General features: G+C 48.0%; 1 protein-coding gene across 1 annotated transcript in view; it reads right to left on the reverse strand.

Moving 5' to 3' along the window:
* LOC111146088 (TBC1 domain family member 2) overlaps window positions 1-11,095 on the reverse strand; it is a 51,157-nt gene extending 40,062 nt beyond the window's left edge. Inside the window, 4 exon segments of the mRNA XM_022501472.1 lie at window positions 467-614; window positions 6,404-6,461; window positions 6,463-6,543; window positions 10,721-11,095. Coding sequence (XP_022357180.1) covers window positions 467-614; window positions 6,404-6,461; window positions 6,463-6,543; window positions 10,721-11,095 — 662 coding nt within the window.
* Between the last annotated feature and the right edge of the window lie 4,357 nt (window positions 11,096-15,452).

Genomic DNA, 15,452 nt, shown 5'->3' on the forward strand with positions numbered 1-15,452 from the left:
GCCAAAGGCTAAGAATGCTGTCTGGGTGATAGGATCATGGGTAATTGAAACTCTCTACCTTTCGAGATGTTTCTAATTTCCTACAAAGAGTATGCACTACTCTGGGGCACCTGGGTGGCTCAGTCAGATATGCATCTGCCTTTGGCTCAGGTCATGATCCTAGAGTCCCAGGATCAAGTCCTGCCTTGGGCTCCCTGCTCAGCAGGAAGTGTGCTTCTCCCTCTGCCCTTCACCCCACTCTCTCTCGCACTCAAATAAATAAATAAAATCTTTAACAAAATGCACTATTTTAAAAAACCAGAACAACAAATGTAGTATTTTAAAGTAATAATGTTATGAATTAAAAATGAAGCCCCTAACTCTTTCCCCAGGCCCACCTCCCTGCATGGATCACACCAGATCAGTGTAAGCTCCAAAGAAGGGGCTGTGTGCAGCTTGGCCAGCCCCTCCGTTCCACCGCACTTACTGTATTTCAGTTCCAAGATGCTTGAGGGAAATGTTCTGAAGGGCCAAGGGCATGGCAGGTGCGGGCTGCAAGGCAGCCGCCACACCCACAAGCCCGGGGGGCGTTTGCACAGGGCACAGGAATTCCTCCAGCTCCGCTTCCTCTTGCTCTGGGGAACAAAGCAAAGGGCAATCATCCATTTGGTTCACTGTACTTGGACATAATAGACAGAGGTGCGATGGGCTCGCTCCCGCCCGAGCAAGCCTTCCTTGTAGGTAAAGAGCAGCCAAAGAGGCAGGCTTTTCATCAAATGTTCTCCCAGGAAAAGGATGCATCTCACTGAGAAAGTCTTCCTGAAAACCCCGTTAAAATATGCAGAACTGCAGATACTTCTACCTCTGAGAATCCATCCTAAAAAAGTGAGCTGACATGCAGACAAAGCTTTATGAGCCAAGTGGTTCATCCTGGCCCTGTCTGGCTTCAAACTGGAAATAACTCCCTCAGACTGGAAGTAAAGACCTGGGGAGAGGTGAAATAAATCACGATGCCTTCAGAAAACAGATTATTACTCAGCCATTTAAAAGGACGCTAATGAAGAATGCTTAAGAACACAAGGACTAGGCATGGGATATATCTATATCTACATCTGTATATCTGTATATATAAATATAAATATAAACTGGGGTTATAGCAAGACCTTAGTTGTATAAGAAGTCTCACAGAAATGCACTCTGTGTACGAACAGAGGTCAGAGCGCATGGTGGGATCAGAAGCAGGATGTCCTCATTATTGCTTTGTATTTTTTCCCAAACTGCCTACAGTAAACCTAGGTTATTTTTTATAAGCAGAAAAATAATACATATTCATCAAAAGTAGAAGTTTATAAGGAGATTTTATAGCATCGAGGTTTTAGGGTCACAATGTGGAGTACCAAAAAGCAAGCAGGCCATTTGTATTATTAGATGATCTGAAATATTTTTAAATACAAGGCAGGCTGGGGGGGGTCATAATGTAATGTGGAGACCGGCTGTCTCTGGGTGCTGGGATTATGGGTACTTTTTCTTCTACTTCTCTAGGTTTTGAGTGTTATAAAAAGCAGAAGAGAATTAAGGCCACTGATCGGATGGCAGGATCTGGATCAGGTGGCTCTGGAGATACGGAGGGCAGCTGACACCTTCCATTCGAGCCCTCTTCCTAAGGAGGTGAAATATGTAGGGGAAGTGGGAATTTTATTTTTGCATTCCATTGGCAAGCAGAGTGTGGGAGCAAAAACATTAAATACAATGGTAGGGGCCAGAGGAGCTGTTCAGTCTACTCACAAACACACTTTGCAATCAATATATTTCTTTCCTACTAGGCTCGCTCACATCCGGCAGACTGGCCAGTACTGGGCAAGGCCAAGTCATTCGCTTGAGCTCCTCTCTTCGGTTCACTCTCTCACCAAACACTTCTGGCATCTGTCCTCATGTTTCTGGGTGGAGCTGGAGAAAGTTTGATAATCAAAGGTGTAGGAGGCTTCCAGCTTAAGGAGCAGGGAGAAGTGCAGGCTTCAGGAAGACCAAGCGAGCGGAAGCTGGAGGGCAGGCCAGGCAAAGCATAGGGGTCCTGGGGGATTGAGACAGATTGCTTCACCTGAAGTCAGGGCAGACTTCCGGAAGGAAGGGCCTTGAGGGTTTTCCGGGTTTTGACTTGCCAAAGGAGTGAGGGAGGGTCTTTCTGGGTAAGTACAGGCAGCAGCAAGGGGTTCCAGACCCAGAGCTGGGGATGCTGGGAGGGACCAGAGAGGAGACAGGGCTAGGAAGGACAAATGGGCAGGGGAGTGCTAAGAGGGGATCTCATCTGGCTGGACGCACAGGGTCTCCTGGGGGATTCAACAGAAGCCCCAAGGAACCTGGGCTCAGCTGTGGGGTTAGAAGACCTGAAGCTGGATCATGTTTCTGTTGGAAGGGTGCTGTGATCAGGCTGGAAATCATATATTCTCCTCTGGCCTCAGGTTGTACATGTTTAAAACAGGAAGGATACTCCCCACCCTGTCTCCTGCAGAGATAAAGTATATGAACATACTTAGAAAACCATAAAGCCCCATTCTGTGGACTTGCATCTTTCAAAAAAGTTGTCTTTAATCCAGACCTTGAGCTGATTCAAAATAATTAAGGTCTTCTGGTTTATCAATACTTTGACCATCTTTATTCTCCCTCACTCAGCACAAAAACATGGTCAATTTGTCTAAGATTTTAATGTCTTGGGGCACCTGGGTGGCTCAGTGGGTTAAGCCTCTGCCTTCAGCTCAGGTCATGATCTCAGGGTCCTGGGATCGAGCCCTACATCGGGATCTCTGCTAAGCAGGGAGCCTGCCTCCCCCCCCCCTGCCTGCCTCTCTGCCTACTTGTGATCACTCTCTCTCTCTGTCAAATAAATAAATAAAAACTTAAAAAAAAAAGATTTTAATGTCTTGGCAAGGACTTCCTCTAACTGCCAATATCTGTTTTAACTTCCACCTGTGGCTCTAAATGTCCTCTGAGGTCACACCAACTAAGCCTCGGTGGTAACTGTCACCACTGGTTAGACCTACCAGGGAGGAAACAGAGGCTCAGAAGGTTTGTTGTGGCCAGGGTCACATAGCTGGCAGCAGAGCCCCGCACTCAAACACAGTTCCTTGCTTTTCCATTAAAACTATGTGGCTTGTCAGAGCAGGCTTTGTGACAGGCAGAGGGTTCCAAGAAGGGAGAGGCTGCTCCGGAAGGCAGCAGCCTCCAGAGCAAGGTCTTCAAGGGATGGCTACGGTGGTGACGGCACAGTGAAGGTCAGCACTTCCTTCAAGAAACAGAACTGATGACCCAAGGCTCTGGTCTGGGTCGTGCCCTCAGGGAGGAGAAATACTATCAGTGAGCAGACCACACAAGGAATTTTCAGCTGCGTTTATTTGTAATTCTCCCTTTGCCTGAGCTGTAGGCACTGCTCTATCACCAGTAGGAAGTCATTGCCCAGTGAAAAGGGCCTGGGCCAGCAGGTCACTTCCCCGCTCAGCACTGGACATGGCCTTGCTTCCTCAGCATAAGGAGAGGGTTGTGAGCCTGCAGACTAGGGTTCAAATTTCAGTGCTGACACTTTCTTGCTCTGTGAACTTGAACAGCTCCTTTGGCTTCTGTGGGCCTCAGTTTTGTGTTCTGTAAGATGGGAACAACACTACCATATAACATTGATGTGAGGATTGGATAACATGATGTGTTGTGTTAGAACAGTGTAAGTGGTATGCATATTTTTATGATAACATATACTTACAAGATTGCTATTTAGTGTAAATTGTGTCCTACTCTGGCAACATATAAATTATAAATTGCCTTGCCCTTGATCTTTCTCAGCTCTTGTGGAGACCAATGATTAGGTGAAGCAGAAAATAAAGGTATAAACACTTAAAAACTGCAGAGAAGAGAACATGCCTTGCAGATTGCTCAACGGCAGTGAGAGGACACTTCTTACAGGATGAAATGTCTGTGACTCAAAGTCAGATGTGAGTCAGTTGGTTTTCACTGCCCTGGGAGCAGGCTCTGCTTCCTCCCAGGAAGGGTGGAGACTGGCGGTGGGGCAATCTGCTCCTGGCAGCTAATCCAGGGCCTCCCAGCTTGCTCACGAGTCCGGAAATATCTTTTGTGGGGTGGGGGGTGGGGAAGGTTTTCCAGGGACCTGGTCGGGGAGGGTGAAGGCTTGCTGTGGTAGGAGAAAGGTTTTAGACCATATCCCAGTTTCCTGTGTCTCCCATCTGTGTGCTTCTTGGACAGTGTCCTCCCCTGGGACATGTTCCCAGCAGGGGCTGGCCCAGGAGAGGACTGCTAAGTGTGCTAAACCAAAGCCACAGAATTCAAGAGCTTCAAAAGGGTTCAGCACAGTAGAAGAATTTGTGGTATCCCAAAGCAATTTCAGTTCCAACTTTAGTTCCAGACATACAAGAATTCTGTTATCAGGGGGAGTGTCTTGTCGCTTCTAATCGGAGGCTGATCTCCAGCAACTGTGCTGAGTCAGGCTGCGGCTGTGCACTCAGCCAGGGTTGTTCCGCTCTCTGGCTGATGGGGACTGGACGATGGAATGCAAGTACAGAAGCACAAAGAGACCCTTCTCCAAAGAAAGCCCTTAAAAGCATAAAACACCCAGCAGGCTCTGGGAGCAAATGACTGATAATTATTATTAACAATAAAAAATAGCCGTTATTTTAAGTGTAGTACTATACTGGTACACATATAACAACAACTTTATTAGGACAGCTACTATGCATTGAGCAATTACTATGTGGTGGCATGAGGCTAAGGGCTTTGCGTTCCCTTCCTCATTTAATTACAAAATCCAATACGTTTGCTCACAAATATCTGATGTGCCAGCAGGGTACTCAGTACCAGCGACATAAGCGACAAAGACATAGGCCCCAGCCCCGAGGACAGAGACTGACAAGGATGCTATAATGAGGGCACAACGTGCCAGGCCTTGTTAGAACCATGTGAACAAAGTGTTGAGGGCTCATACAGAGGCCAGCTGGCAAAGTGCTCGGAGGCTTCCAAGGGGAGGCTGGCAAGAGCAGGAGGCGACACTGGAGCGTGGCTGTGGAGAATAAGCAGGAATTTGCCAGGCAGACACGATTCTGGTGCTGCCGAAGCTCACAGAGTGAGGCGGGCATCGGGGGAGCACGCAGAGGTGAGGCAAGGGGGGACGAGCCCTGAGCACTGTGGTGAAAAGCTGGGCCAGGGACGTGGTGGGGGGCCATGCAAGGGGATGGGGCTCCAGCACTCATTTTAGAAAGCCCACTCAGGCCACAGCAGGGAGGACGGGTCCGAGCTGGCAGGCCAGGACACAAGACGCAGGACAGGGGCGAGGAGGCTGCTGGGACTTTCCCGCTGGGAGCTGGGGCCTGCCCTAGGGCACCGGCAGTGAGCAGGAGCTGGTCTGGCACGGAGGCCGAAGGGCAGACACGGCCAGCTTGGTGACTGACCAGCTTGGCTCACCAAGACTGCCGAAGGGGCGAGGGTGGCACCCTGATCCGGGAGCAGCCGAGCAAGTGAAGCATCATTTAACAAGAGGAAGGAAGCTGGGGGAGCAGAGGGTCAAGGGCGGATGAGCTGGGTTGGGGACATTTAAAACAGCCCGGTACAGAGGTCTAGAGGCACCTGGCCACAAGTCGTGCCCTCGCCTATCTGGCTGCCTATCACCACGCTACAGCACGAAGCTGCGACAAGACCGCAAGCTGTTCTGAGAGCGGCTGGGGGTGGTCTGTCCTGATTCTCTGCCTGCCGAACAGCCGCTGTGCCGTGGCGTGGGGCGTGGGGGTGGGAGTGAGGGAGCTCCAGCACTCCTCGGCACTGGAGATGTCCTAGGACTTGGAACCAAAAAACTTCCCTTGCGGGCCACATGGGGGTGAAGGACTCTGCTGAGAGGAACACTCCAGCTAAAATCACCCATCTGTCCAACCGCGGCACAAACGCGTGCATGTCAGGAGCAGCACTGATAACTGCGTTTTCTCACTAACCTTCCTCACAGCAGCCCTGTGCGAGGTTCATTTCTCCGGAACTTCCCATAACAGTCATCGAAATAAGAGCTGCCGTTTCCTGAACTTGTACAAAGTGCCAGCCTTGCTCCAAGCACTCCAGGTGCACGGATTCATGTCATTCTCAGAATAACCCTGAGAAGCAGGCAGGACTTCTGAAGCTCATTTTATACGGAAAGAAACGGGAGCTCAGAAAGGCTAAGCCACTTGCTTAAGACCACATAGGCTTAGGATTTGAACCCAGACATCCTGGCCTCAGAGTCCCATCCCTGTCCTCGAGGCTACACTGTGTCTTGCCTGACTGTGACTCTTCCTCCTGGGTCTTGGCTGATCTAGCAGAGGCTCCTCCTGCTCACTCCCAACAGGAGCGAAGGGCTTGGTCCCCACGAGTCCTGGGGGTATGGGCAGGAGGCAGACCCCCTGGGTACCTGGCTCGAGGCGCAAGGTGGGCCCATTGGCAGCCGGGGTGGCGGGGGCGGCGGGGGGGCGCGGGCGGGCTGCTGTGGAACTCCCAGCGCTTCATCTGCAGCTGCTGCAGCCAGTACAGCATCACTTGCTTGGTGGCAGCCTAAGGAGCACAAGGGTTAATCAGTATGGCCCTGGCGTGGCACTGGCTCTGAGACGCGGAAAGGTCACGGGAGGCTTCGTAATTCTCTCCCTCCCATAAAAAAAAAAGTTGTCACGGCCGACGGGTGCCCACCTCTGAAGCACCACCTGCTGCTTGGCCACAGAAGCAAAGGAGGCTCCGGCCCCAAACCCTGAGGTTCCTTAACCTTTCTGGGTCTCAGTTTCCTCATCTGTGCTATGGTGACGACAGCACTCCTGTCACAGGGCCGGTAGGAGGACGCAGCGAAGTCAGGAAGGTGAAGCGCCCAGCGCGGCAGCTGACACACTGCAGGAGTTCAGTGTGTGCTCACTGGACAAGGGCGTTTGGGGGTGGTAAGAGACAGGGAGGGAGCTCTGAAGTTCTGGCCTGGGATAAGGGGGGATCCTGGCACCATCACCATCTCCCTGTGTGACATCGCAATGTCTTAACCTACTGTGATATTGTGGTTAATAAGAAACATGTATCTGGTCATTCAAATGACCAAAAATATATTTTTCATATGCGTTTGATCTTTGTCCATGGTTTCTGGCTCACAGCTCCTAAATCCCTTAGACTTTCCTGGGATAAGGGTGATCAGAAGGTGATTTTTGTTGTTTTAAGTAACTCTTGGAAAGCCCTTAGGTAACCTACTGATGGAAAGCTAGTTGCCAGGAGAACCGATCATGTGATTAGAGGCTTGGAACCTTCAGTCCCACCCCCTTCCTCCCAGGAGTGGAGAGGGGCTGCAGGCTGAATGGGAAAACGACTTAGTCCATCATGACTGTGTAATGAAGCCTCCCTAAAAACCCGAAGGTCTAGATTTGGAGAGCTTCTGGGCTGGTGAGCACAGAGATGCGGGGAGAGTGGCGCATCTGGAGAGGGTGTGGTCATTCCTGCCCTTCCCCAGATCTTCCCCTGTGCATCTCTTCTGTGCATCTGCCTGTTGACTGGTATTCTTTCTCACACCCTTTAATAAACTGGTGATGAAAGTAAGTAAGTGTTTCTCTGAGATCTGGGAGCTGCTCTACCAAACTAATGGAACCTGAGGTCACTGGAGACTCCAATCTGCAGCCGGCTGTTAGACACAAAAGTAACAGTCTGGGGCTTGCGATTGGCCTCTGCAATGAGGTGTGGGGGAAGCCTTGTAGGACTGAGCCCTTAAGCTGTGGAATCTGAGGCTGTCTCTGGGTAGACAGTGTTAGAATTGAGTTGGGGGCACCTGGCTGTGTCAGTCAGTAGGGCACGCAACTGTGAGTTTGAGACCCAAACTGAGCATGGAGCCTCCTTAGAGAGACAGAGAGAACTGCGTGGTGTTGTGGTAGGCGTGGCTGTGGGGGAACATTCCATGTGCCATGTTGGAATTGGGTCCAGGAATCCTAAAAGACTGACTTTTTAGGGAGTGGAAAGAATCCCTTCTCTGTTTTGGGGACACACCAAAACCATGGATATGATTGGGAACTGGAAGGCCATATGCATACAGTAACAACACAGTGGCACCCTCCGGGTACCCCAAACAAGGCAATGGTTGATGGTGGTCATTAATCTCCCAGCCCTGGATGATCCAAATACCTATTTTCCCATCTATTCCATAGCTAGATCCTTCAGGAAGGACTCCCCCATTCTACAGATGGAGAACTAAAGCTCTGAAGTTGCTCAGGCAGGTGGTGGCAGAGCTGGTCCCAGAACCTGGGTCTCCCCCTTTAGGCCAGAGATTTGCTGTCAATTATGGCCAGGAGACTGTGGCTTCCCTAGAGAAGGCCTGGGATCAGTTGGGCCAAGGGAGCCAGGCAGCTTGCTGGGAGTGGATGGTGAGCCTCACAGAGCCGCCTACAAGGCCATGTGAGAAAAGGAGCCTGCTATGGGCAACGAGGGCAGGCTCCCTATTCTAAGCGGTCCACAGATAAGGTGTGTACGAGGCCGAGGGCTCCATGAAAGAGGCCCTAGGCCTGTCAGGGAGGTACCATATAAGATAAAATGATGCCCACCAGTCTTCTCTTTCTACATACTCTCCCTGAGAGACCTCAGCCCCTCCCAGGGCTTCATCATGACCCTGTGCTGCTAAGTTCCATCCCATACCCAAATACCCCATTTTATTAATTCACTGGACAAGTGTATACTGAGCACCTACTATACGTGTCATGGTTGATCCTCTCGGAATTTAAGAGTCTACTGAGTGGGTGTCCTACAGCCTCCCCATCCTGGGCTCCCTCTATCGTGACTGGCCCAACTGGACAGTCAGCTACCCAACTCCTCCCTTGCATTCCTCCTCCCTCACATCCCTAGTCACCCCCATTGGTCTCCCTCCCCGCCTCACAGCTCTAGCTCATTCTCTCCTGACCACCTCCTGAAGGACTTCGTGACCAGCAGCCTTGCCTTCTAAGGTTTTATCTACCCAACAGCCACAATAAGTCTTCTAAACATTCTAATCTCACAGAGCTACCTTGCTTAAAGCTCTTTGACAATTTCCCACAGCCCACAGGACAAAGTCCAAGCTCCCAGGCCCAACTCAGAAATGCTCTATGCTTGGGCCTCAGTTCTCCCACTCCATCTTTTGGGCTCCTCTGTAACCCAGGCTCCTGTGATTGGCCAGGACACTGTTTCCTGTCTTTGTTCATGGGGCTCTCGTGGCCAGGAATACCTTCCCTCTTATCTGCTCGTGGAAAACCAAACCCGTTTTTCAGACCTCAGATGTCATTTCCTTCTCTATGCTTCCCTCCTGGGTAGACTCTTCCACTCAGCAGAACCACACTTGGCTGGTACAGACTTATCAGAGCATCTCTACAGAACATTTAACTGTTGTGTTCTAGTCAATCTCTCAATTCCCTCAGCAGACTGTAAGCTGTTTGAGAACCAGGGGGGCAGGTCTGATTAGGCTCCATGCCCCAGGGCTTAGCACAGAACCAGGCACACACACAGATCAAGGGAACAGTAAAAGACAGGTGCAGGAGATCCCGTAGACAGCACTCAGCCTTGTGGGAGGGGATGCATCCGTAAACCACATGACCTCTAAAATGCCTGCCTTCCCCGGCCTGGAATTCCAGGTTTGCCTTATTTTATCTGATTTCCCCAGCCTGGTCACCAGCCAGGCCCAGCCGTTAAAGGGGAACTGAAACTACAGGCTATATCCAGGGGCTCAGCAGATGCCCAGTTAGCTGGAAGTGGGGGTGGAGAGGTGGGAAGACAGGGTGGGGCTGGGGAGGCTGTCTGCTGGCACAGTCTTCTCTGATGAATGCGAATCCCAGAACTCTTAACCCAGATTTGTCTTTCCACTCAAGTTCTGGGGCACCTCCTCTTGACATGAACATTATGACCATGGTTCTATCACCATGTGGGGTCATTAAACAGGAATTTATTGAGCACCCACTAGATGCTAGGCTGTATCTTAGATGCTGGGATTAATTCAACAATTTGCAGCTGCCAGATGCTTACACACCTTGTTTTAAATCTCACAAACTACCTAGATTCTGAGAGGTTAAGTAGTTTGCCCAGGGTGACACAGTTAGTAAGCAGCTGATGTAGAATTTGAATCCAAGCCTGTCTGTTTTAAGCACATGGCTCTCCCAGTTAAAGGTGATAATAAAACAAAACCAACTGATGGTAAAACACGTTAAGACATGCCTCTATGAACATTCTAGGCTGATCCAAGAAACCTAAGTATTTTATCTCCTAGTTCCGCCAAAGTTTGCTAAGCATTCAGTCCCCTTGGCCAAAATAACAAGAAAAGTGATTCAGAATCTGGGCCATGAGAGGATTGCATAGCTCGTATCTTGGCTATATTTCAGCCCCAAGTAAGAAAGTTAAGGGTGACCAAAAAGGAAAAGTTTTGATACAGTACTGAAAGGTGGAGAGACTCAGGGATTCCCAATGTGGGTTACACCACTCTCGAGATGCATGGTCACTTCATCTCTCCAAGACTCAGTTTCTTGATTCTAGTATGGGTACATCATCCCCACCTTTGTCGCCTTTGTCTGGGAACCCAGTGAGGAAATGGGTGTGACTGCGTTTTGGAATGCACTAATCCCTGGCCACCCAGGGTTCACTAGGGGAGATCAAGGTCTGTGATCCTTGTTCCAGTGAATTTACTGTGACCACTCACACGTGCCCGCCCATGCCCTGGGAACTGACCCTGGCTGAAAACGGAAAAAACTGCTCCATTTACCTTCAGAGTAATAACCCGGCTAGGAGTCTTGATTTCAAAAGTCCCCTCCTCGGCGTCCGCCTTGCAGTCAAAGACCGCACTGGAGAGGTCGATGCTGTCCAAGGGATTGGCATCCTGCGCGGTCCGCGAATAATACAGGTGACATTTCTTCTCGTCGTAGAAGAACCAGCGGGATTTCCAGCCCCGGATGGGCCCTTTGCCTCCAAATTTACTCAGATAGCCACAGAGTTTCTTGGGGGCCGCGTCCAAGGGACGGGCGCAGCCCTCCGACTCCTCCCGAGGCAGCACCTCGGGGCCCCTGGCCGAGCCGGCAGGCTCTTCGGAGCTGGGGACGGAGGAGCTAGACTCTGCGGGGTTCTCGTGGGCGCCCTCCATCGCCGCTAGAAACCGCCAGACCGATTGGAGGCCAGCAGCCAACTCGGGCCAAATCTCGGAGACTCTGGGGGTGCTTCCCAAGAAGGAGAAATCTGGGCGGGGGCGGAGCCAGTAGCGACCCGCCCCCAGGAGACGGCTGGAAAGCCGACCGCGGCAGTTCACCGTGCATTTGACTGAAAGCCCAGGTAGGGCGGATGGCCACGCCCCGTCCGACCTCACGGCAGTCAGGCCACGCCTTCGACACGCCCTCTGCCAGCACCGCCCATTCCGCCTGCTTCCGGCTTTTACTGCACGCCTGACAGAGGTCTTTAGTGAGGGCAGCTGCGACGCTTGAGTGGGCCCTCAGGTTGAAGGCGTGGTGTCACTGAGCTAGCTTAACTGGCGGCAGAGAAGCGGGAAGAGACACCTGTCTCTGACTAAGCTGCCTCGGTAGCTTGCGTAATAACGTAGAAGGATGGTCCTTGCGCCTTAAGGGCCGTCTGCCTTTATCCCCAGGTGCAGGGAAGCTTACCACCGGACGGCGCATTCCCCGGCCATTGGCTGCGAGGGACGCCGGCTCGATGACGCCACTTCCGGCGCAGCTACGGGCGCTCGCGTGTCTGGGGCCCTTCCCGGAGGCTTCCATCCCGAGAGTTTAGCACCTTGGTGACCCTTAGCTGACTGCGGCGGACTCCCGTGCATATATCCCAGCTCTTACTCGCCTCCCTCCGCGAGCCGCCCAGGCCCGGCTGCTGCTTAAATGATGCTGCTAAAATCTTAAATAAAATATTTGCAAACCAGTTCCAGTGTTTTACAAAGAATTATATAGTACATCTAGAAGGAGTTTCTTTAGAGATGCAGAGATATTTTAATAACTAGGAAAAAAATCACATCTGTAGTGCAAAAGCAAGCATTTTAATATTTTCTAAAAAGATATTTGATCAAAAAGGTATTTTCTAAAAAGGTGTATGATCAAATTCAACATCTATTTCTAAAGTTTAAACATGTATTATTATGGAAATATAGTTGGTACACAGTGTTTCACAGTTTTTTTTTTTTAAGATTTTATTTATTTATTTGCCAGAAAGAGAGAGCACAAACAGAGGAAATGACAGGCAGAGGGAGAGAAAGAAGCAGGCTCCCGTTGAGCAGAGAGCCCGATGTGGGACTCGATCCCAGGACCCTGAGACCATGACCTGAGCTGAAGGCAGAGGCTTAACCCTCTGAGCCACCCAGGCGCCCCTGTTTCACAGTTTCTTAATAAAACAAATAGTACATCTTGTTCTAGATTTTCTAGCTAAACAATGATCAATATTTGAAAGAATATAATAGTTTCAAATACACAACTTAATCTGAAAAAATAGTTTTCCCACTAATATTCCAGGATCTAATCCAGGATTCCACATTTCCGCATCACTTTCCCTTAGTCTCTTCTGAACTATGACGTATTTCATCTTTTACTTTTTTTTTTTTTTTGACCCTGACATTTTTTGAAGAGTATTGGTCAGCTATTTTGTAGAATACTGTGAATTTGGGTTTGTCTGGTGTTCTCTCATGATTAGACTGGGGTGATGGGTTTTGGGGAAGACTACCACAGAAGTGCCCCTCTCATCACATAATATTCAGCTGTGTGATATGCACATGGTGATGGTAAACTCCATCACTTAGTTAAGATGGTTTCTGCCAGATTTCTTGTCTATAAAGTCACCATTTTTCCCTTTCAACACTCTGTTCTTTGGAATAGAGTCACTGAGTCCCCACCACAAGATGCTCCACCTTCTGGCAGGTGTAGGGGTGGGGACAGCTGATAGGATTTTTTACAGTCTATTAGAATGATTCTAAAGCTCATTTCCAAGAATGAACAGGTGAGAGTGGCCAAATTTTTGAAGGAAAAAAAATCCTTAGAAAGGATTTGGCCTACTTGATATTCAAATTTATTAATTCAACCAAAAAGTATTTTGTGGTCGCCTTCTCCCAGGCATCATTTAAAATACAGGGCCACAGTGATGAACAGGACAAGTCCCAGACCCCACTGAGCTGTCATTCTAGTCCAAGGAGACAGGCCATTGATATGTAAACAAGTATATGATCATGGTGACCTCAGATTCTAGGAAGGAAATGAACAGAATGATAAGAACAAAATAATTTAGTGTTTCTAGTACAGGGACAGGCACATCAATGGAGCAAATAAGTTCAGAAAAACATACAAATAAGTGTAGGAATATAGTACAGGGCAGGATTTCTCAACCTTTTCCCCCATTATTATCCCTAAAGAAGCCTTTTCAGACTTTTCCCCTATTCATCACCTCCCACAAAATTTTAACACCACAGATATAATATGTATCTCTTTATGTACTGCATGTATGTCTGAGTGAGGATATACATGTGAGGAGCCTGCTTCTCCCTGTGCTTGCCACTCCCCTTGCTTGTGCTTGTGCACTCTCTCTGACAAACATAAAAAGAATAAGATTTTCTTTTGTACCCTAGGATCCAATTTTCAACCCTCTGCAGGTGATGTTGTCCCTATTGAGAACGCATGGTATTGGAATGTTAGATGAAGCTAGAATTTCAAATCAGTGGGGGACATGATGAGTTATTTATTTATTTTTAAAAAGATTTTATTTATTTGACGGAGATAGATCACAAGTAGGCAGAGAGGCAGGCAGAGAGAGAGAGAGAGGGAGGCAGGCTCCCTGCTGAGCAGAGAGCCCGATGCGGGACTCGATCCCAGGACCCCGAGATCATGACCTGAGCCGAAGGCAGCAGCTTAACCCACTGAGCCACCCAGGTGCCCCCATGATGAACTATTTAAGAAGTTAGTTTAGATATTCACCTAACACTGTATATCAAAATACTGTTTATGTAGATTAGAAAATTATGCATAAAAATGAAACCATAATGTAATTCAAATGGAATGTTATTCAGCCTGAAATAGGAATAAAGTTCTGATATATACTATAACATGTATGAACCTTGAAAATATTCTGCTAAGTGAAATAAACAAAACCCAAAAGGACAAATATTGTATAATTCCCCTTATATAAGTTACCTAAAATAGGCATTTTGCCTATTACCTAAAATAGGTAATAGAGGTAATTTTAGGTAATAGAATTTTAGATAACAGAATAGTCAAATTTCTCTGAGGAAGTGTGATAGAAATTACTAGAGGTTGGGAGGGAGAAAGAAGGAATTACTTTTTAATGCATACAGAGTCTCTGAGATGATGAAAAACTTCTAGAAATGTATAGTGATGATGATTATAGAATACTATGTGCTTGATGGCACTGACTTTCCACTTAAAAATGGTTAAAATGGTAAATTTTGTTATGTATATTTTACCACAATAAAAAATTTAAGTGAAACCGTAAAATACTCAAAGAAAATAAAGGCAAATATTTATATAATCTTGGATAGAGGGAAGGAAGGCCTTTATGACCACAATATCAAAAAACAGCACACAGGGATGGCTGGGTGGCTCAGTGGGTTAAGTGTCTTCCTTTGGCTCACGTCATGATGCCTGGGTGCTGGAGGGCTGCTTTTACAGTGAGGAGCCTGCTTCTCCCTGTGCTTGCCACTCCCCTTGCTCGTACGTGTGCACTCTCTCTGACAAATAAATAAAACCCTAAAAACAAAACAAAACAGCACACTGAAAGCAAAAGAGTGCTAAACTGACCTTAGAAATATTCCAAATGTGTGTACTAGAAAATATCAGGAACTGCCTAAAAAGACAAGTACAAAAGGAGAAAATTTTTTGAAACACATTTATAACACATGATACTGAATTAATATTTATAAGCAGCATGCACAAGTCAGTTAAGCCAAAGAAGCAATGAAAATAGTGGAGAAATAAAAAATCCATTCACAAAAGACTAAATGTGTAAAGGGCAAAATCTTTCAAACACTTCAGTAATTTTGACCTATAATATTGGTCATATATATATATAGTTTTCGGGGGGGGCTGTATTCTTTGTCCTTGGAGTGGGGGTGACAGCCAGGTCAGTCTGCTAGAGGAGGGATTGGAGGAGAGTTGTGGAAATTGGGCCAAGGAACCCAGATGATAACTTGGCGATTGAGGTCAAAAGTCCTGGGAGTTGCATGTCTTGTGTTTTAGGAGTTCCATTTGTAAGAATTCGTCATAAGAAAAAAAAAATCACAAATGCTTACAAATATGTTCACCACAGCAGTATTTACTCCTTCAAAAAACTGGAAGAAATACAACTGTCCAATAATCTGAAGCTCGCTAGGTAACAATTAAGAACTTTTTGTAGGAGGAGATGGAATGTTATGGAGAATATTAGGTTAAGAAAGCAGGTCACAAAACTATTTTCACAAGAGTTACTTTTTGGTTAAAAAATGTATATATATACATATGCACATA

The sequence above is a fragment of the Enhydra lutris genome, unplaced genomic scaffold, assembly GCF_002288905.1.
Source record: "Enhydra lutris kenyoni isolate GAN:26980312 unplaced genomic scaffold, ASM228890v2 scaffoldscaffold13, whole genome shotgun sequence".
In the NCBI taxonomy this organism is placed as follows: domain Eukaryota; kingdom Metazoa; phylum Chordata; class Mammalia; order Carnivora; family Mustelidae; genus Enhydra; species Enhydra lutris.